At 42.7% G+C, this 20,747-nt stretch overlaps 2 protein-coding genes and 5 non-coding genes across 7 annotated transcripts; 1 reads left to right on the forward strand and 6 right to left on the reverse strand.

Annotated features, from left to right (window-relative positions):
- Positions 1-493: 493 nt before the first annotated feature.
- On the reverse strand, positions 494-567 carry trnat-agu (transfer RNA threonine (anticodon AGU)). Its single transcript has one exon. It is a non-coding gene; the product is annotated as a tRNA-Thr (tRNA).
- Positions 568-993: 426 nt separating this feature from the next.
- Positions 994-1,067, reverse strand: trnat-agu (transfer RNA threonine (anticodon AGU)). Its single transcript has one exon. It is a non-coding gene; the product is annotated as a tRNA-Thr (tRNA).
- A 439-nt stretch (positions 1,068-1,506) lies between these two features.
- Positions 1,507-1,580, reverse strand: trnat-agu (transfer RNA threonine (anticodon AGU)). The gene has a single exon. It is a non-coding gene; the product is annotated as a tRNA-Thr (tRNA).
- A 380-nt stretch (positions 1,581-1,960) lies between these two features.
- trnat-agu (transfer RNA threonine (anticodon AGU)) lies at positions 1,961-2,034 on the reverse strand. Its single transcript has one exon. It is a non-coding gene; the product is annotated as a tRNA-Thr (tRNA).
- Positions 2,035-2,501: 467 nt separating this feature from the next.
- Positions 2,502-2,575, reverse strand: trnat-agu (transfer RNA threonine (anticodon AGU)). Its single transcript has one exon. It is a non-coding gene; the product is annotated as a tRNA-Thr (tRNA).
- Positions 2,576-3,131: 556 nt separating this feature from the next.
- On the forward strand, positions 3,132-11,999 carry faxca (failed axon connections homolog, metaxin like GST domain containing a). Its single transcript, XM_053445129.1, has 6 exons — positions 3,132-3,391; positions 6,156-6,291; positions 6,543-6,739; positions 6,904-7,121; positions 7,717-7,833; positions 8,424-11,999. The coding sequence occupies exons 1-6, from the start codon at positions 3,132-3,134 to the stop codon at positions 8,732-8,734; spliced, it is 1,239 nt and encodes a 412-aa protein (XP_053301104.1). The 3' UTR covers positions 8,735-11,999.
- Positions 12,000-16,566: 4,567 nt separating this feature from the next.
- Positions 16,567-17,943, reverse strand: pou3f2a (POU class 3 homeobox 2a). The gene has a single exon (XM_053445542.1). The coding sequence runs from the start codon at positions 17,941-17,943 to the stop codon at positions 16,567-16,569; it is 1,377 nt and encodes a 458-aa protein (XP_053301517.1).
- Positions 17,944-20,747: the final 2,804 nt, after the last annotated feature.

Below are 20,747 nucleotides of genomic sequence, written 5' to 3' on the forward strand. Positions count from 1 at the left end.
CAGTAGCTGCCTCTAGGTGTTTGTACTATGGGGTGCTGCCGTTCCCTCGTGACGTCACTTCAGCTGCATGAAGCAAACAGAGAGCAGCGGAAAAAATAATACAAGACACAGGGTTTCCTTCAAAATAAAACCTGTAACGTTCACAGTGAATGGAGAAATCAAAGCACTAGCCTGTGATAAAACGTGCAAAATCCGGGACGACATTAGATTAAAGTAGGAGAAGAACGAGAAAACTGGGGGATGAGACCGCATACATTAATGTGAATAGTAATAAATAATCTAAATAAATGATGTTCCTTGAAATATGAGTAATTTTTCCTGCATATGCTGTGGTGTTATATGTTTTTTCAAGAATGTCAGTGTCTGTGTGACTATTACACTCCTCTATTGATAAACTACAAATATAATTTTCACTCATGTTAATATTTGTTTGTTTGTCTAATATTAATTGTAAATGAGATCAGCATTATTATTGAAAAAGCATTTCATTGTGAGGCGCTGCTGGGAGTTGAACCCAGGATCTCCTGTTTACTAGACAGGCGCTTTGACCAGCTAAGCCACAGCACCTTGGTGTAAGTAGTTGTATATCTGTTTGTAGACAAGATGACAAAGATAACAGAACGGATAATCCCGAAACTACATGAATGTGGTATGGGTGAGGAAAGAACTCATTGAGTTTTTATGAGAATCCAGAGCAGGAGACAGATGCACGGTTTTTCCTTTTTTCCTTTATTTAACATTTTGAATTAGCGTGTTTTATCATATCTTTCACTATTTCCTCAGAGAAAAACGTGTGGATCCTGATGGATAAAATCAGGCACATTTAGAGAACTAAAATCAGCGAGTGTGTGAGATTTGATGCAGCTCGATAACATTTAAAGGTCTGTTTGTGTTACACACTCAAAGTGCCATTGTAGTGCCTTGTATTTCACCAGTGTAAATGTTTGTGTGCTTTAATTAGTGCAATAGAGTAATAGAGTTTCGCTCCATCTGAGGTACTGCTGGGATTTGAACCCAGGATCTCCTGATTACTAGACAGGCACTTTGACCAACTAAGCCACAGCACCTGGATGTGGGATTAGTAATAGTAGTTTCTGTATTGGTTTAATTGCTAGTTTGATTTTAGGTCTAATTACACAAAAATAACGAGGTAGATTACCATGAAACCTGGTGGAAGGTTGTGGTTTTGGTCAGGGAGGAATCCATTAAATGTTAATGCCTGTATGGATCGGGGAGCAGATTCTTTTCTGATATTGTGAGATAAGACGTTTCTCAACATTTTCACTTTCTTCCAAGAGAAACATTTACTGATCTTGATGGATAAAATCAGGCACATTAAGGAAAACTAAAATCTATGACTGTGAAATTTGGTTCAGCTCGATTACAGGGACTGTTGGTGGCAATAATAGTTACCTGTATTGCATTTTCAACAATGTAAACATTTGAGTGCTTATTAGGTGCATGTGATAATTAAGAAAGTCGGTACTAAGAGATTGGTTCTATCTGAGGCACTGCTGGGATTTGAACCCAGGATCTCCTGTTTACTAGACAGGCGCTTTGACCAACTAAGCCACAGCACCTTAATGACAGACGTGGTGTTAGTAATACTTTGATTTGAGGTCAAATTGCCCCGTAACATGGTGGAAGGTTGTGCTTTTGGTCAGGGAAGAACCTATTCAATTTGAATGCAGATCTGGACCAAGGGGCAGATCCTTTTCTAACTTTGTGAGATAATAAGTGTTTCAACATTTTCACTGTCTTCTCAGAGAAAAATCGATCCTGATGAATAAAATCAGGCGACTTAGGAAACTAATATCAATGAGTTTATGAGGTTTGGTTTAGCTCAAATTAGTGTCGGGGGAAATCACTCGAAGTGCCATTGTAGGTCCTTATATTTCACTAATGTAAATATTAATAAACTTTAATAAGTACATCTTATAATAGAGATTGGTTCTATCTGAGGCGCTGCTGGGATTTGAACCCAGGATCTCCTGTTTACTAGACAGGCGCTTTGACCAACTAAGCCACAGCACCTTTTGAATAGATGAGGCATTAGTAGTACAATGTGTATTGGTTTAATTGCTAGTTTGATTTTAGGTTTAATTACACAAAACTAACGAGGTAGATTACCATGAACACTGGTGGAAGGTTGTGTTTTTGGTCAGGGAGGAATCCGTTCAATTTTTGATGCAGTTCTGAATCAAGGGGGCGAATTCTTTTCTAACATTGTGAGATAAGTGTTTCAACATTTTCACTGTCTTCTGAGAGAAAAATCGATCCTGATGAATAAAATCTGGCAAATTTGGGAAACCAGTATCTATGAGCGTGTGAAATTTGGTGCAGCTTGGTTTAAGGAGCTGCTGGGCGCACACACTCAAAGTGCCATAGTAGTGTCTTATATTTCAACCATGGTGCAATTGCATATAGCGTAATTGTTTGAGTGCTTTAATATGTACATTTTATAATTAAGATAGGTGTTACAAAAGAAGTGGCTGTATCTGAGGCACTGCTGGGATTTGAACCCAGGATCTCCTGTTTACTAGACAGGCGCTTTGACCAACTAAGCCACAGCACCTTATCATAGTAGAGATGTTAGAAGTTATATCTCAGTATGTAAGTAAGTATTTATGTAAATGTGTATATATAAATAAGCATAAATAACATATATATATATACATATCCATCTGTCTGTCTATCTATCGTTTATTTATTTATTATGAATTTATGCATTTATTGTTTTCTTTACCATAATGCAGTTTGTATTATATCTAATTCAAACTCTGAATAGGACATCGTGCATTTATTTTATTTGGCATTTTCTCCATGATGTTGCAGAACAGGACCTTTACACCCACTTTTATTTTGTAGGCTGTGACCGGAACCTGCGTGTTTCCCTTCGTGTGACTTGACGGTGAGAGCGGCGGAAGGGAGGCCACAACCAGCGAGCTCCAAGCGGGCTGCGGAGGATGTCGACCCCGCTGCGGGGACAAGTCCCGGGCGAGACGCTAGTGTCCGGCCGGCCGCCGCTCACCCCGTCGACCCTCACCCGCGGCCCCCGGCGCCCATGAAGCCGCGGCCGATGACTCCCCGAGCAGCTGGAGCGAGGCGGAAAGCGGCCGGAGACAGAGAGTATGTACTGGCGCGTCGGGTTCGCCTGGACGCGGTCGTGTGTGGTTGATCTCGGCCAGAACCAGAGCTTCTTCTGCGGCCCGCTGGGCACCGGCGAGGAGCTGTCGTTTTATGGGTGCATCATCGCCTTCCCCCTGCAGGACCACAGCGGGATCATGTCCGCTCTGGGCTCGGACTCGTGGTGGAGGAAGACGCTGTATCTGACCGGAGGGGCTCTGCTCGCTGCCGCTGCCTATCTGCTGCACGAACTGCTGTCCATCAGGTACCGAGGCTGAGAGAGAGGAGGCTGCGGAGCATCAGCACCGTCAGGCCGCTGCAAACTAACTCACCAGCCGCCGTGCTAATATTATTCACATTTCACCCATCCTCTGCTGTCTTTTCACCGGGGGGCTGATATTACTTAATCTGCTCAGGGTGGGAGGGGTAATGAGAGGAGTCAGCGGAGAATAAGGAATCGTGAGTGGAAGGGTTGTGATGTAACCCCCCCTCCCAACATCCTCCTAACAAACACGCACCAGGAGATACACACCTTTATTGGCTTATTTTATCTTAATTATTAATGATGAGAGCCTCACATTACAAAGATTTTTTTTATCTAGTTGGATTTAAAATAGCTGATAACACCTTCAAACGATAATAGCTCATCGTCCATGTTGTTTGTTGGTGATGTGTGTGGGCCTATTACACACAGCTCCCACGTCACGTGAATGGACATAGACCGAGACCACAGGTCACTTTCAGTGTATTTCAAGGACGAGGTGACACCAAATATATGGATTCACCTTTGGTCTGCTTTATTTTCCGGTTTTCAATCGTTAAGAAATCCCATCACATCCTCTGATGTGAACAGTCAAACCTTAACGCCCAAACACATTGCAGTGGCAGCTGTGACGGGATATAGCTTGTAGAAGTCTGTAAATCTTCATTCATTACTATTGATTGTGTATTGGCAGGAAGCAGGACTGACCTAGTCTGTTGTCGTCTGTAATCTCGGGTTTCGTGCCGGCCAGGCCCTCAGCTGCACAGTTTACAGAAGGACACTTCACAGTCCGCATGGATGACACATCTATGGTCTCTTAAGGGAATAACACGAAAAAGGACATTTTGCTATTTTATTTTATGTAATCAAAGCACAGTTGTGTTCTTAGAAATGTTGATTTTTAGACGTTTATGGTTTAAAAACAGGTTTGTTGTGCAGTGAAATATTCGTTCAGATGCATGGTTTTGTCCAGTCTAATGTTAAATATTGCATCTCTCTCTCTTTATACATCTCCTTATCTAAATAGGTTCCATTTTACGACACCCTCCTCCCTTAAGTAGCGTTGCCTCCGTTACATTATCCCTACACAGACTCGGCAGGCATTTCAGCACCAAAGAGGAATAGACAGCTCTTCAGCTGCCGAGCGTCTCAAACGTGATGCACGTGAACGCACCACAACCTTTCGGAAGGAGTCGGCCTGTGGTATCTTTACACTGCAGTTTCCTCCTCGGCCCAATGTCAATGGCCCCGGGGCCGACAGTCACTCAGGGGCCAGTTAAAAGGGTCCCTGCTGCAGATCATTTCATTGATCCAATCAATCACAGCCACTTGGTTTGTCTTATGATAGACAGAGTAGGCTGAGATAGAAATAGAATAGAATAGAATAGAAAGCCTTTATTGTCCAAATGAAATGATATGACATGTGTGGTCCTTCATTCATATATCACAGTGGCAAGATTTCTTAAACCCTGATTTAAATCTAATATAAACCTTAATGTTGTCCTCACATTAATTGATAAAAACTGAAATCGGTTCTTAGATAGATAAGAGTAAAAACCCTCACACACACAGTAACTTGCTTTGGACATCTAGGAGTATTTAATGTTAACATTAATTTACTACATGGAGAGTTGACCTTATGTCTTGTTTAGGGTTGCAAAATTCTGGGAATATTCAAACCTGGAAACATACGGGAATTAACGGGAATAAACTGGAAATTGTGTGGGTAATTTATACTAACTGTATTTACCTTGTCATATACAGACATAAATATAAACATTTTGTTTTGTCATAGGCTGATTTGAGCCCTGAGGAAACTTTGGGCACTTGACTATATGCTTCTGCATCTTTGTGTCATTCTTAACATAGGTCTTTGCACAGTACTTGCAAATGTACACAGCCTTTCCTTCTACATTGGCTGGGGTGATATGTCTCCACACAGGAGATAGTGCACGTGGCAATGCTCTGTAGAATATTATTTTACAAGCTTTTTTCAAAAAAGCTTGTAAAAAAACACTAAAGCAATGCAAGAGATATAAATAGTTGGCCAATTGGAATCGTCTTTAAAAATATTTTACAATTGATGGATAAATGAATAGAAATAGGCTAGATGAACAGATGAACAATCCTCAATCAGCATGCTAATATATTTTCCCTGGTAATATCCTCAAAACTTACCTGACTAGTCCTGCACACTACAGCAGGCCTCAATAGCCCTGCTGTAGTATTCAGGATGCTGGGAATTATCTGTGCATGTGATGGAGAAATGTACAGTGGAGGGTTGAAATTCAACGTGCACCGTGTGCTGCATTCCATACATCTTTAAAATAGAGTTTTGAATGATGTTTTTATTGCTCAGCGTTTAATTTATGTAATTTTTTTTTTTTTTTCAAAATTCCCAAAATTCCCTAGCTGAATATTCCCATGGAAAGTTTCCGGAAAGTTTCCGAAAATTTACCGAAAATTTTCCACCCCTTTGCAACCTTAGTCTTGCTTTAGTAAAATGTATTTCTTTTGGGGACCTTAAGAAAAAAAACACCTATTTCTGCCTTCGACTTCTCATCAGTGAAAAGGTTTTTTATAAATCAGGGGCCACAATTTATAGAGAGGCGCCAAATGTCCAACATTCATGTTTAGTACCTGATTCAGTAAGGTGAACACTTCACGTCAATATTTGTTTACTGTTTGCTCTATAGCTTTAAGCAAAGCCACATATCATTGAATATATTTTCTTGACGTCCAGCCTTGTTCCTTTTCGCTTCCACAGAAAGGAAGAAGAGCTGGACTCTAAAGATGCCATCATACTCCACCAGTTTTCCAGGCCCCAAAGTGGCGTTCCGTCCCTGTCCCCTTTCTGCCTTAAAATGGAGACCTACCTTCGCATGGTTGACCTGCCCTACCAGGTAAAGAAAAAAATATATAAACAGAATACACCATATACACCACCTCATCTGTTTAAAAGAGCACAAGTTGATTGTGAGGAGTTTTTAACCTCAATTTCTTCACCCATTACAAGTTTCTATCGATCTAATTATTATGTAATTGACCCGATTCTTAACCTAAAACCAACCACCTTCTCTTTTCTGCATTTTTTCATCTTCCCCTCTACCATTGTTTTCCTCCCTCTTCTTCTTCCCCTTGTCGTCTCCTGCAGAACTACTTTGACGGGAAGCTTTCGCCGCAGGGTAAGATGCCGTGGCTCGAGTACAACCAGGAGCAGGTGTTTGGCTCGGAGTTCATCATGGACTTCCTGGAGGAGAGGCTGGGCGTGAACCTCAACAAGAGCCTGACCCCACAGGAGAAGGCCATGTCCCGCGCCATCACCAAAATGGTGGAGGAACATTTCTACTGGTGAGGGACCTGTGGGTTTGCTGTTGATGTTGTGGTTGTCCTATGTTATTTCCTTCTATGGAGTGTTGTACATTTTAAGCGAAAGACGTTCTTGTGTTTTTCCTCCTTCTTCTTCATCCTCCTCTTCCTCCTGTACAAATGCACATGTATATTTTTTGTCCCAGGACCATAGCTTACTGTCAGTGGGTGGACAACCTGGAGGAGACCCAGAAGATGCTGTCGGTGAGCGGACCGCTGAGTGACCTACTCAAGTGGATCCTGAGTCACCTGACCGGCGGGATCGTCAAGAGGGAGATGTACGGCCACGGGATTGGCCGCTTTTCTAAGGACGAGGTTTACGCCCTGATGGAGAAGGACATGCGCACCCTCGCCACTATTCTAGGTGATGAATCAAGACGCCATTTTTAAAACTTATAAATCATAACGCTTATGATTTATGGAGTTAGAATCTTGTATAATATATTTGTAAGAGTTATTATGATCCACTGGGGCAATTCAGATTTCAAAATATAAACACACAAGTGCTGCACAGAAGGAATTTATTAAGTACTTATGAGTCCACTTTGTAAAAAGAGATTGTTCCACCTGGAAGCAGCTCAACATATTTATTAGTTTTTCAGTGTGTACCTAGAGAGCCACAACCTATACAACATCTTGTTTGTGGTTCAGTGGCTGCAGAGAAGGAAATGATAGCTCACTATTGACCTCCTGTGGTGAAATGTAACATTGCAGTCTAAAAACCTGTCGTTTGGCCATAATAAGAAGTGCTTGCTAAGGTTCATGTTTAACAAACCTAAAGGCATCATCTAATCTCTGATGTCTTTTACTTTGTGGCTTGAATTTTTCATTTAATGTCCATTCAACGTCTTTAAAAATACAGCAGGTGTTTATATGTGTGAGGAAAATCCTGTTTATGCAATTATAATTTTTCTGTGTGCTTTGATAAATCTGACGTGTTTCCCCCCCCCCCCCCCCAGGTGATAAGAAGTACCTTATGGGCTCGCGTCTTTCCACAGTAGACGCTGCAGTGTTCAGTCACCTGGCTCCTGCTATGTGGACGCTACCGGGAACACGTCCGGAGCAGCTAATCAAAGGTGAGCTCACTGTTTCAGTTTTAACATCGGTCAATAGATGGTTTATATCAATAACAATTCCTATTAAGTGTGAACCTCTTGAACCTGTTGTAAATTTGTATTCACTCTTAGGTCCGCACATGTTCTGTGCTTTGTCCAATATAACTATTGGTTGCCTCTTTTAAACACACTAACACAACTTCCCGTTTTGGACTAGCTTACTTTATTATTATTTTCGCAATGTAATAAAGGAATGAAAAACTGATTGAAGGGTAATGTGAAAGAAAAAGGATGAGTCACTCAAACAGGAATGTTTTTCTTTAGCCATATCAGTTTGTAATTAATAAATAATGGAACTTGAATACTTTCTATCTAGTAGGCTCTATAATTATTATTGAGGTATATTTGTATTAGAAGATGGAGAGATTGTGTCATTTAAGACATTTTAGAAAAATGACTCATAAACTCAATCACTTGCCAAAATTGTAGCCATTTATTTTTCCGTAAAATGACAAATCAATTAACTGATGATGAGCTGGTGTTTTGTTCATCAGTAGGAGTGACTGCTGTTTTCAGAGCCCGTCACTGACTCTATTCTCTGTCCTGTCCAGGGGAGCTGATCAACCTGGCCATGTACTGTGAGCGTATCCGCCGGCGCTTCTGGCCCGAGTGGTTCGTGGACCTGGAGGACTTCTACTACAGCGACACCGACGAGGGCAGCGACTCGCACTCCAAACTCCCTGACCTGGGTCTCTACTCCTGCACGGACACTTTCCAGGAAGACACAAAAACACACACCTCCCCCGCCCCCAGTCCACAGGACGCCCCGTCGCCGTCCCCGGACAGCGACCCCACCGGCTGCTCGCTTTATGACTCTGACATGGACACAGAGTGCTCCGAGATGGACCAGCTCAAGTGTTGACAACACTTACACGGCTACATGCGCGCACACCACAGGAGGGCGCTGCTTCCCACCTGCACACATGCCCTCCCCCCTACCTCTTAGAACAGTGTATAACTGGGGAGTGCTTCTGGTGTGGAGAAATCGAGGATGTACAGGTTTAACTGTAGTGGAGGAATGATCGGTAAAGAGGGAAAGGGAGTGAAGGATAGTTTAAAAAGTCAGAGATGGACGGAAGAAAAAAGGGAGGCAGCTGTTAAAGGAAAGGAGAAGAGATTCAGAAAATGACTGAGAAGTAACAAAAACCAGGAGTGAATGACGCTGCCGCTGAGAAACTCCTCCACGTGGTCCACATCATCTGCAGTCACAACCTGTCATCCCGTTGCTGTAACCTGTGTGTGGCCCCCTCTTCCCCCCCCCCCCGTAGCAACTTGCACCGCCCGGCCTTGTGTGAGTTTTCGACCGAACCGAACCCTCAAACGCCTTGTACCCGATATGTCGTCCACTTGTAGGCAACTGTACAGGATTCACGTGAACCCAGACGAGTCAGTGTAAATACACAAATGGATCTGATTGGATTCTCAGATTTAATAGATAGAATATTTAATTCTATATGAGTATAAATAGTATAGATAGCTTGCAAATATAAAAACCATCCCCTCTGTGATATGGTGTAAATAATGTCTGTGTTTCCTCTGTGAAAACCATTTTGTGTTGGACACAAATTGTCTCGTGATAGTCTCCATGATTACCCACTCCGCTGGTCTAGGATCAGAACATGACCTCTCGTGTGTATGTCCTTCTACACAACTGGGATATTACAGTCATTTCCGTTGTCCATATTTAAAGAGTCTAGTTGTAGATAGTGGATATATTAGATTGTAAAGCACTTGAAAATTTTATTTTGTCTTATTAAGATTCTTATTTTGCCAAAAAACAACAACAACCACATCCTTAGAACAATATGGCGACAAATAAACTGTGTCTCAATTCAGGAGCAGCTGCATTCAGAGGACGTGGTCTGCACAGCGCAGGAAACCCACCTCCTTCATGGGCCTTGTATTCCCAGCTAGTCCCGAGACACGAGGAGAGAGTTTTAATGACACTTGCTTTGTCTTAACGTTTCGGTTTCATTGACCTGTGATACTTTAGCATTGCACCTCTCCTTGTCATTACCACATGGTTTGTCTCTGAATCGCAATGCATGCTGGGATAGGTTGTCCCGGGAGGGGTCCACTCGTTGGAGCCTTTGTTTGTTGTTTGCCGCATTTGTAGGAGCCTTCGAAATGGGACAGGCAGGTCGCGCCGCTTGACCCCTGAGTCGAGACACAGCTTTACTGTCATGCCCCTGTGTTGATGGTCTTTCAGGACATTAGTCACGCAGACACTTACATGCATTAAGAGCGAGTCAAACAATCACGTAGGAACAGATGTAATAGATATATAAAAGGAATGAAAGTGCATGGCTGGCGCGTCCCTTTACACTTCATGTGGATAGTCTTATCTGCATTTCTAAGCTGGCCTGTCTGAGTTTGACTTCGTGAATTAGTTTGGGTTTTTCCTAAATCAAAGATGTAGCCGATGGATCGTGAAAATTACTTTTTATTTAAACTCTGCTAGCAGTTGAGTTTTTTTGTGTCACCTGCTTCACATTCCAAAGTGATGGATTGCTCAGAAAACGTTATGTAAAGCAATAAGAGAGCGAATCTGATGCTAGACTGCGCTTGGTGGGCGGCCTGTGCGATTGCGAGGTGCGGGTTCGATGTGTGTTTGTCATTCAGCAAATGCACGTGCCGACATGTTGCGTGTTCAGGCTGCTTGTGCGGATGCAAGCAAGGGGTTCGTTTCTGTTTTTATTTCAATCCTGCAGGCGAATTCATTCATTTCAGCAAATGGAATAAAGTGGAAATTAACATAAAATTGCTGTGACAGGCCGTAATGCAGAGATACTTTGTGCATATGTTGGCAAAATTAGGTAAAGCGCAGAACAGTGAAGCCAAAGCTATGTTGGAGATCAGTTAGGAGAGTCTCTATTACTTTTTTCCCAACTACTAAATGTCCTATGTTAGTCAATATCGGCCAATGTTTCATTTGAGGATCAAATATCTACAACCGATCTTCAAGATCAATCATTGGTCGGCCCCTACTCGTGTGGGTGATGCACAAAAATAATACTTATATAACTTAAAAATATGCAGCATTAATATTTAGCGGTGTATTGTGACATAAATATAAATATATAATTCAGCACATAGCGAATAGGTTGACGTGTGATAGGTCAATAAGGGAATATTCTGAATCTGATGTGTCAGTAGAACCAGGGTGTTGATAATGAGGATTGTCAGCAAAGCCTTTGTGTGTGTGTGTGTACTGCGGTTTATTTTTCAGTACAATAATACAGCCTGAAACGTAAGGAGATGAATTTTGGTTTTGTGTCTTCAGACCCCTTTGCCTGCATGTTCTTGCCTTCTCTCGTCAACAGTCAGATCTAGCCTTATGATAACTAACTCCTTAAGCCGTTTACTTTATGCCAGTGCCAGCATATATTTTTTTATACGTCGTTATTTATCATGTATTTATTTTAATGTGTGTGACTGTGATGGTGGGTGTGTTTGAATTTTTAAAGAATATTGTTATTTTGCACACTTCTTCTTCATTATGTTTACATGTGTTGTCTTAAAAAATGATTTTATTGATCCGTGGGTTTTAGTGCAATACTGTGGATTTTCGCGGACTTCCTGTTGACGCGGAAGAAAATGCACATTTTAACGTTAACGCCAGTCATTGCATGTTTGTCCACGTTTGGACACGTCATTCGGTAAACGTAGAATACTCCTGTCATGACGTCATAATGTTCCAGCAGTTTTGTGTTAGAATAGATGAAATCGTAAAAGAAGACATTAACTACTGAGGTAAAACACCAAAGGTTACTCCTTCCAGATCAGCGTCCGTGGGCAACTTCATCTGTCTCAGTGTTCCTCACCAGTTAAAGGTCAGAGGTCGTGTGTGTCACGTTCCCATTGAGATCTCTGCTTATAGACTTTAGAAGCCATAACGTCTCCTAGGGTGTCGTATGTGTGTGTGCTGAAACACTTGTGGATTCTCATCAAACTGTAAATAAGAAAACTGGGGAGGGGGGTTCAAATTGCTGAAATTACCCAAAAGAATAAAGCTCTATCACATTTAAAAATAAAAGATTCTTATGAATGTATCATACCTGGAGATAAAAAGCTGTATGACAATGGATTACTCATAATATGTCATTAAATATAGCTGTGTTATTTTCCTCTGGTTTGGCCTCTGTTACTGTGTTAACAACATATCTACCGTAGATAAAGTCTTTCAGGAGAAACTGCTCTGTATCAACACTTAGAGGTGGGTATACTCTGGCACATATCTGTCTCATAATCCCTCTCCCTCTGTGCCTGCTACTATACGACAATACTAAGCCCACCCAACAATGCTGGAGGATTAGCTCTCTGCCCTTTTCTTTGTGCTCGTGCTGGAGCTTTGGAGGAGCGCGGAGAAAAAGGAGGGCAGAGGAAGAGAAAAAGCAAATCGTGGGAGCACCACTGTGGAGACCAAGCGTGGGTTCGGGTGAGGGAAAGGTGCATGAAATGAGGGAAAGAGACAAAAGCACTGGTGGACCGACGACTGGTGATCTGGTTGATTGCGTGTGTGTCCCCGGTTCGCAGAATCCCTGGGAGACACGAGACAGAGGAGACAATTCAGAGCTGCCATTGACACCAGAGTCGGAGACGGCGTTACAGTGTCAGAGGTAGCAGCTGTGCGTGCACGTGTGTGTGTGTGTGCGGGGCTCTCTGTATTTCTATGCATGGTGTGTGAGGTGGGATGCTGTGTCTCTGTGTGTGTGTGTGTGTGTGTGAGTGTGTGTGGAGATATGAATAATGCAGAGGATGCCTGTAGGAGCGTGAGGGCCAGGAGGAGGGCAGATGGCCGCCTGCTGATAGGACAGAATCCAGGCAATAGGGTCCTCCAGAGAGCTGTGTTTAGGCCTGACTTAACATGCACACACACACTTTCATTCTTTTTTTTCTTTTCTCCCTAAAACGACACACACTGGCTCATATTTCAAAGTTAAAGCTGAGCGGAGGCTAGGAAATCACACAGTGGTAAACAGGCCGCTATGACAGAAAACTGAGGCCTGTCCCTGCTGTTTAGAGACTCACTGAAAACAGATAAAAACATAAAGATGGAAATATTTTATAAATAAATACGAAATGTGAATTACTCATGTTAAGACAGACGCAGATAAGGATCATCATTTATAAGAGGGGCGGTGGGCAGGTTTTTAGAAATGCTGAGGGAATAAATCAGGGTCCCCCAACACCAATCAATCAGCCCTTCAAAATAAAGCTCTTTTTAATTAATTGGATCTTTGTTGGACATGTTGTCAATACATGTCTGTGTTTTTGCAAGTTTTGTTTACATGGCACAGTCATGCCAAAAAAAGAAACCCCTGGTAAAGATGACAGCGGCTTGCTTATTCAACACAACGGTAACTAAACTCTTTAACCTTTTAAAGAATTGAAATATGAACTTCATCTTTATTTCCCCTCAGTGAAGCTATCATCCCGTCCAGAAAACCTCTAAGCAAATTACTTTAAATTTGGGACCTGAAAAATATAGTTTATAGAATGTAAATATAGAACAAAATTTGTCATGGTGAAATGAATACAGGATCTTGGCAGCAAAATATTCTGTCCTAAAAATCCTAGAATCAGAATGAATCGGAATGGATTCCTGCTCCGGTGGATTTTTTGAGAGTGTATCTAAAAACGCGGGAAATAATACAGAAGACATGAGCAGTTACACGTTATAATCTAGAAAGAATAATAAATAAATAAAATAAATGTATAAGTGCATCCCTGACTGCATAAACAGTCCCTGTCCATGAGGTAATCATCCTACATTCATCTCCAAGCCTTTAACCACTACTACTGCTAACATCCACTAGGTGGCATCAGCACACTGATTCCTGAGTTGGCCAATGAACCGCTCAAGCTTATAATAATAATAATAATTATATTAAGAGGAATTAAACATGAAGTAAAGACAAACATAAGGAAACAGAGATACGGTAAAAAAAAAACAACAAGAAAACGCCAAATATAACAGGTGAAATAAATAATAAAATAATCGAAATAATAATAATGAAATTAATAACAAAATCTTTCTGCAACAAAATCCCTGAAATATGCCAACGCTTCCCTTTACACTGCGCTCACCTGCTTCCCATGTATTAAAATGACGTTTTTAATATTTATTATAAATGATATATTGTGCATTCACTGATATTTTCCATTAAAAAAAATATTCTATGTGTCAAAATGATAAATAAAACTTGTTTACAATTATTTTATGGTGGACAATAAAAGCAAAGGCCAATTTGTTTTCCATATAACTCAAACCAGTCTGATTTATATGGTTTACATTGGTCCACCTTGTGTCCTACACCTTGCAGTTGGGCCCACATGACATCTCCCCTCCTTGATTCATCGCCTACACACAGGCCTGTGTACAAACTGCATTCATTATCCTGACATCTTTTTGTCATAATTGTCAATTAGCTTTCATATTTGTCACTGATTAAAAATATTAGACTCATTAAACGCCATGTATTTCAATTTGAGGCCCTCACACACTAGCTGTGTCTGTGTGAGCATCTTCACGGATTATAGCGTCTCCCCACACAACAACATCAGCGGCAGGAAACACACAAAACAGCTGAAGGACAATTTTAAGCAGCCGAGACGGATTGATAAAAATCCATCGTCACAATGCGAGGCCGCGCACGAGGAAACAAAAACAAAACAGAAAAGCTTTGTTGCCAGTTGCGTCTCGTTTCTTGTCGTGGAGCTGAACAAACGTGCAAAAGACTGAAGTGTTGTAGAAAACAATTACGATTTAATGACAAAAAAAGCATATAGAAATTGTGCAATCGTTGATTTCTTTTCTCCACGCCTCCTTCTTGGTTTGATCACAGATTTCAGGTCAATGCGATTTTGTTTTGGTTTGGTTGAGTTTCCGTTTTTTCCTCTTTCCGCCTCAGACACTCAAATTCAGCTGAAGGATCGAAGTGACGTGTTCAGAATTACACGTATTGTCTTTTTAGGGACTAAAACGATAGCAGGCCAAACGTGAGTTAATATTATAATTATGCAATGATTCCTTGAAATGCGTTTAATTGTCAAAACATCTTGCTCTGCGTAATTTCTATTAATTCGTGATGATTGTTTGGTTATTGATCCACTTTGTTATTGTTACCTGGGCCTTGAGTTCATAAAGTTTTTGGAAACGCAAAAAACTTCTTTAACTCTTCTGTAATTCACATAATAATTCATTTCAGATATTATATTTTTCCTCCAGTCATGTACACCCTTCAGTGGAATTTGTGTGTCTGATGAAAAAAAGCAAAAATCGATACTTTATCTTTGAATTTGAGTCAGAGAATAAAATCTCCAACTTCACTGCTGGATTTCCCCTCGTAACTCTCCACCGTCAGATCAGGTTCATAAATCACAGGATTAAAGTGGCACAAGAGCACGTGTCTGTGTTTGTGCTTTGGCACAGACTGACAGAGAAAACGGAACAAACAAACAAACAAATATACAAACAAACGAAGCCATACGAAAACGAATGGAGATACATCCCACAAATTGTCTTCTCAGTGAATGAATGAGTCATACAGTAGAAGTAGTGGAGCCACTGCGGCCAGAGCTGGTACCAGGATATATTCCCTTTTTTGATCTTTTTTTGTAACCATTATTTTCATGTTTTTTTTGTTTTTGTTTTTGTTTTTTTTTATACTTCTGTGTTGTTTTTTTCTTCTTCTTCTTCTTCTTATAGGAAATGAAGGCAAATTGGGCTGAACTGCTTCGAGTGTTGCAGCCGGACAGTCTTGGTCTTTATCGTTTCACAGCATTTTGGAAAAGTACAGAAATAAGATAATAAACAGCAAAAAACACACTGTAAACAGGCGCCCAGCAAAGTCTGCACGGAAAGAAAAGCATCAACCAATACTCACTGCCATTATCATTCATATTATTATTACTATTATTGTTATTATTATATATAATTTATTGCAATGTCAGATTGTTTTCTTTACCACATTAAATAAATAATAAATATACTGATGCATTTTGACATTAGATCAACACATTTTGATTGGTCATGATGATGACATAATAACAACAATAATAGTATTAAAATAATCATAATAATTGGTTGATATTGGCCTTCATTTTTAACATAGCAGGCTACAGCAGGTGTCTGCCATTTCAGCCCTCTCTCTCTCGCTTTCTCTCTCCCTGTGTGTGTGAATGAAGAACCCCTGTTGCTCTTGTTATGACGGAAAGATGGCGTTTATTTACCCACTCTGAGTCTGACTCTTGCTGCGACTCTTCCACATCACGCCCGGAGCTAGTTTTTATATTTCCCCCCTGTGGACAACCTCGTGTCCACATCAACACACACACCCTGCCTCTGTCCCCTTGTTATGACACCTTGAATAATGACACGCCGGCGCCTTAAAGGTGTAGAAAAGCCGATTTGTGATTTCTTTTCTTTTCTTTTTCTTTTTCTTTTTTTTTGGTTTTCACACGCCAGTCGTATCCCAATGCGCCTGGCAGCCCCGCGCCATGAACCCTCTCCATCATCTCCGCTATGCGTATTTTCTGCGCCACTGTATCTCCCCGCTGTGTCAGTCAAGGGTCCAACATTACAACTGGCTGGGGTCCAGTACCGAGCGGTTCCAGCACAGAGTCAAAGAAATAAGGAAGGACTTATACCTCCGTGATGGGGTCCGTGTGTGGCTCAGGATAAAACTGAGGTCACTGCACAGGAGTCTGTGCTCCGTGGTGAGGAGGGGTGTCCCCGTACATGTCCTCTCCTCCCGGTATCTGTCCCCCAATGGGGGTCATCCTCTTCTCCTTCTGCCGCCGGTTACAGAACCAAACCCTCACCACCTCCTTCTCCAGCTGCAGACTCTCCGCCAGGGAGGTGATTTCCGCCGCTCCAGGTTTTGGACATTTGAGAAAATGGGTCTCCAGAGCCCCCTTGACGCCCACCTCGATGGAGGTCCTCTTTTTCCTTTTCCTCCCCTGCGCCGCGATTTTATCCAGGCTGGTGGGGCTCCCCGACGTGGAGTCCGCCTCCTCCAGCCACTTGTTCAACAAGGGTTTCAGTTTGCACATGTTTTTGAAGCTGAGCTGAAGCGCCTCGAACCTGCAAATGGTGGTCTGAGAGAAGACGTTTCCATACAGCGTCCCCAGAGCCAGTCCCACGTCCGCCTGGGTGAAGCCCAGCTTGATGCGCCGCTGCTTGAACTGCTTGGCAAACTGCTCCAACTCGTCGGAGGTCGGCGTGTCTTCGTCTGAATGGTCCTGGTGGCCCCCGTGCTGGTGATGGTGCGAGAGAGACTGCTGGTGGGCCCCGGGGCCGCCTCCGTGATCGCTGAGATGCGGACTGAGGCTGTGGTGGTCCTCATCCCGGAGGGGGTGGTGATGCATCCCGCCTTGCTCTCCCCCCGGCATCAGGCCGAAGCCGGACTGGGAATACACCAGGCTCTGGCCCTCAGATGTCGCCATACCGGGGATGTGCGTGGTGGCTGTGCTGGTTCGCCATGCTCTGGCGTCGTGATGCGCCTGCTGGTGCGCTAGGTGAGGGTGTCGCTGTTGCTGCTGCTGCAGACTGCTGGAGTTCTGCAGCTCCTCTCGTTCACTGTCGTGCAGCACGGGCTTCACGTCCTGCTCTCCGAGGGGACTGGACGGCCAGGGCGCCCCGCTGTCACCGTGAGACAGCGCCGTGATCCACTGGTGCGCGTGGCTGAGCGGATGTCCACCGCCCGGTAACGTGCTGTAGTCGTTCTGGAGCAGGGTGTGCGCGTCCCTGTACGCTGCCGCCTGCTGCATGCTCCCGGACTCCGAGTGCGGCGGCGGCGCGCTGCTGGGGGTGGTGAGCACGCTGTAGTGGTTGGACGTTGCGGTCGCCATAACTATCGGAGCCAGAGTGATAGCTGGAGTTAAAAGGAGGCTGTCTTTGACAGTAACTCTTTTGCGCCACGGGGCAGCTCGGCGTCTCTCTCCAGCATCTCCCGGGCGCTGTGCCAAGGGGACGCAGAGGCGCGCACCTGTGGTCCGCCTCGCTCCGCTCTTTATTGGCCAAGAACGGTTGACAGATGTGGTTACCCCTGACAGCACCCCGCTCATTGGTCACGGGAGATTGTACAGAAACCCCAATCACTCTGCCCAACAATACAAGCAGTCCTGCAGCGTGCTGGGGCACAGAGCGGAGGGAGAGATCGCGCAGAGGAGACCGAACGAGTTCAGCTATAAGAAAAGGAAAACACACTTCTATTCGTTTGAAAGTAGTTTATTACGCTTGATGTGGGTCAGTGGGTCACATTCATTGGGTCCGTGCGTCAACGGTGCGTAAAAGTTGCACAAGAAACACATGCATCGATGTTGTGGTCACATCTTTGAGAACAAGAAAAGAACGTTCATGGTCCCAATTCTCAAAACTGCTTAAGTTGATTTAACCACATTCAAGTTAGTTTAAGGTGAGATGCAATGGTTGGGAGGTTTTGCGCCATGTGCGGTGATCATGAGGAGAAACTTCCAGCTGCCTCTTTGCCCTCAGGACGGCGTCTAGAGAAGAGGGGCTACGTGCTTCCAGGGCCTCGGCCCCGTTGCCATGGCGAACGCGCTGAATGGAACAACGACGCCCACGTCACAGCTGCAGCTCGCTCCTTCTTTTCGTTCCGTTCCAAAGGGCTCATTGGGGCCGCGCGCTCGGCCGCCAGGACAAATAATGGGGGGCGAGTGGAGAGGGCAACTCGGGGCTAAAGAGAGGAGGCCGCAAGAATGGATCCTTTGCGCCCGCCGCGCCCCCTTCCACCTGCTTGTTGGGTAAACTTTGAGATGGAAGCACCCACAGTGGCACTTGAGGTCTGGTTTCCCTAAACTCCTTGGATTTCAGTATTTGGATGAGGAAAAATGATCTCCAGCTTTCAATGCACAGAAAGCAGAGATGACTAACAAGAGTTTGATTTGTTTCCATTATGAACAGTCCCACAATACAACAGGGGTGGAAATAATTGGAACAATTACTCAAGTATTGTTGCTTCTCAGATTCCACTTCATACATACACAAACAGAGACAAATAATTTTGGAAAATAATTCAAGATTTTCATTTCAAATTTAAAAATAATTCTAAAAGTCAAGTGAAAACATGTTTTAAGATGATAAGACATCTTTGCTGTTTCTAAATTCAATGCTATTTTCCCCCACGTCCAGTTGGTTTATATTCCTCTCTTATATACCTCTCCGGCCAAACCCACAGGAAGTCTTTGGAAAAATATATGAAAGTAAGAATGAGAATAAGTTACCAGCAGCCACATTTTAAGTAAATACAAGATTTTAAGTTTTGCTAAATTAACTTAACCTAATAAGGTCTGTATTGAAATAATGAGTTTTGTTGGTTGGTCGTGCTCCAGATCCTCGGGGCTGTGGGTAATAAGAGGGCCACAACTTGAATCCACAGGGTTTTATTCTTCTCCTGTCTTAATTTAATAATCACCCTACACAGCAAAACACTGGATCACTCTCAGATTCACAACAGGCCGATATCGCTACTCTAGCACGAGGACACTCCTCCCTGATACACTCATACCTGTTCTACATAAAGCAGCAGCAGGTAGGAACCAATTAACTAGTTGGCAATGGGACACATAGAAGCACCTTAAATGTTATACGTGAAATATATATAAATGGAATGAAGTGCTACGAATAATAATGAAACAATGACACGTTTAACAGTCAAGTTAATTCTGCAAGTGCACAATAATGCATTGGAATTATTCATATTTTCATGGTGAACTACACAGTTAAAAAAGAAAGATACAATTTGCAAAGTAAGTGATTCAGTAACTGAAAATATAATGTGTACCATAACTACGATTACAGTTTGAATGGCCTTATTCCTTAAGTTTCATTCTAAAAAAAAAAAAAAAATCCTGTGTTCCAACAGATTTTAAAGGAGCAAAGTTCTGGTTAATTAGCACTAAACTTGCGCCCACGTCTAGTGTGGTCTGTGATGTTTTTGTTAATGTGGGCCTCTATTGTATATTGTGTTTGTCACCTTTTTATTCCTCTGTATTAGGTTTATTAATCTCTTTCAGGAAAGCCCCTCTAGGAACACTATGATACTGACACCGGACAGCTGTTCTTAGATTTAGTGTGTCTGCTCCTTACAAATAAACCAAAAATAAATTGACAGACAACATCAATAAAAGGGAGCTGCTTTAATTGGATTAAGCAACATTCGAATCATTTTGTTGATAACACTTTGCAAGACTTTACCTTTGCATCAACATTTACATGTCGACCAAGAAAATAATAGCATCATGTTCTCCCTCTCTGTAAAAAATGTATCATGGCACTGCTTTTGCACTGTCTGCCGGTCATGTCTTCAAATGAATGGGATGATATTGCAATGGAAATAATCCTCATTCTGTTGAGGTCCCTCTGAAAACCTAGGGGGGGGGGGGGGGGGGGGTCCCTGGACCTACTTTTGCAACTGCTGTTATTTAGCAGAAGTGATTTTATTGGTTCAAAGTTGGACAGCAGCTGTAAAACCTAAGAGCTATTTAGAGGTTAAAGGAACCTCGAAAGACAACAAATAACATTATGGATGTTTCAATTTCAGACAGGGATTCTGTGCAACATCCCATGCATCCAATGAAATATAGGGAAACATTTGTCAAATTCAAAGTCACATGCAGATAGTGTCTAAGACCATGCTGCAATTGAATCCTAAATAGGCAGTGGTAGCTTAATCAATAAATCTCATAAAGCTGAGGAAGTGTGTACACCAACGCACCCTGAATTATAGAGATTGAAAGAACACTGGTTTATGATTAGGGTGTAATTCTGAGAATTACCAAATGTGTCGCCAGGGGCTCTGGCAAGGCCGTGTTTTGAGAGAAGCAAAACATATTACCCTAATAGACTA

Source organism: Pleuronectes platessa, chromosome 17 (genome assembly GCF_947347685.1).
Source record: "Pleuronectes platessa chromosome 17, fPlePla1.1, whole genome shotgun sequence".
NCBI classification, from domain to species: Eukaryota; Metazoa; Chordata; class Actinopteri; order Pleuronectiformes; family Pleuronectidae; genus Pleuronectes; species Pleuronectes platessa.